A 227-nucleotide genomic window follows, 5' to 3' on the forward strand; every position below is an offset into this window, starting at 1 on the left:
GTCCCTGATGACCAGCCTGTACGTGCCCTGTGCTTCCTCGCCCCAGCACCGGACCGTGGAGAAGGTCCAGTCAGCAAAGCCATTGGGGTCCCTGCCAAAGGGTGAGGAGAAACAACCCATGAAAGGGTAACGCAGCCCGAGCCACGAGGCTGGACATGGGCCCTGGCTCTCCTGCCCGGGGCCGGCTGGGCTGGGTGTCCTGCCCCGCAGCGTGAGCCTCTGCACCC

At 66.5% G+C, this 227-nt stretch overlaps 1 protein-coding gene across 1 annotated transcript in view; it reads right to left on the bottom strand.

Annotated features, from left to right (window-relative positions):
• PCSK7 (proprotein convertase subtilisin/kexin type 7) overlaps positions 1-227 on the bottom strand; it is a gene marked incomplete at its 5' end in the record, with an annotated part of 15,162 nt that overhangs the window by 1,242 nt on the left and 13,693 nt on the right. The window contains one exon of the mRNA XM_009583751.1: positions 1-91. This exon is cut by the window's left edge and continues 1 nt beyond it. Within this exon, the coding sequence (XP_009582046.1) occupies positions 1-91 (91 nt within the window). The remainder of the gene's footprint in view (positions 92-227) is intronic.

The sequence above is a fragment of the Fulmarus glacialis genome, unplaced genomic scaffold (genome assembly GCF_000690835.1).
Source record: "Fulmarus glacialis isolate BGI_N327 unplaced genomic scaffold, ASM69083v1 scaffold17888, whole genome shotgun sequence".
In the NCBI taxonomy this organism is placed as follows: domain Eukaryota; kingdom Metazoa; phylum Chordata; class Aves; order Procellariiformes; family Procellariidae; genus Fulmarus; species Fulmarus glacialis.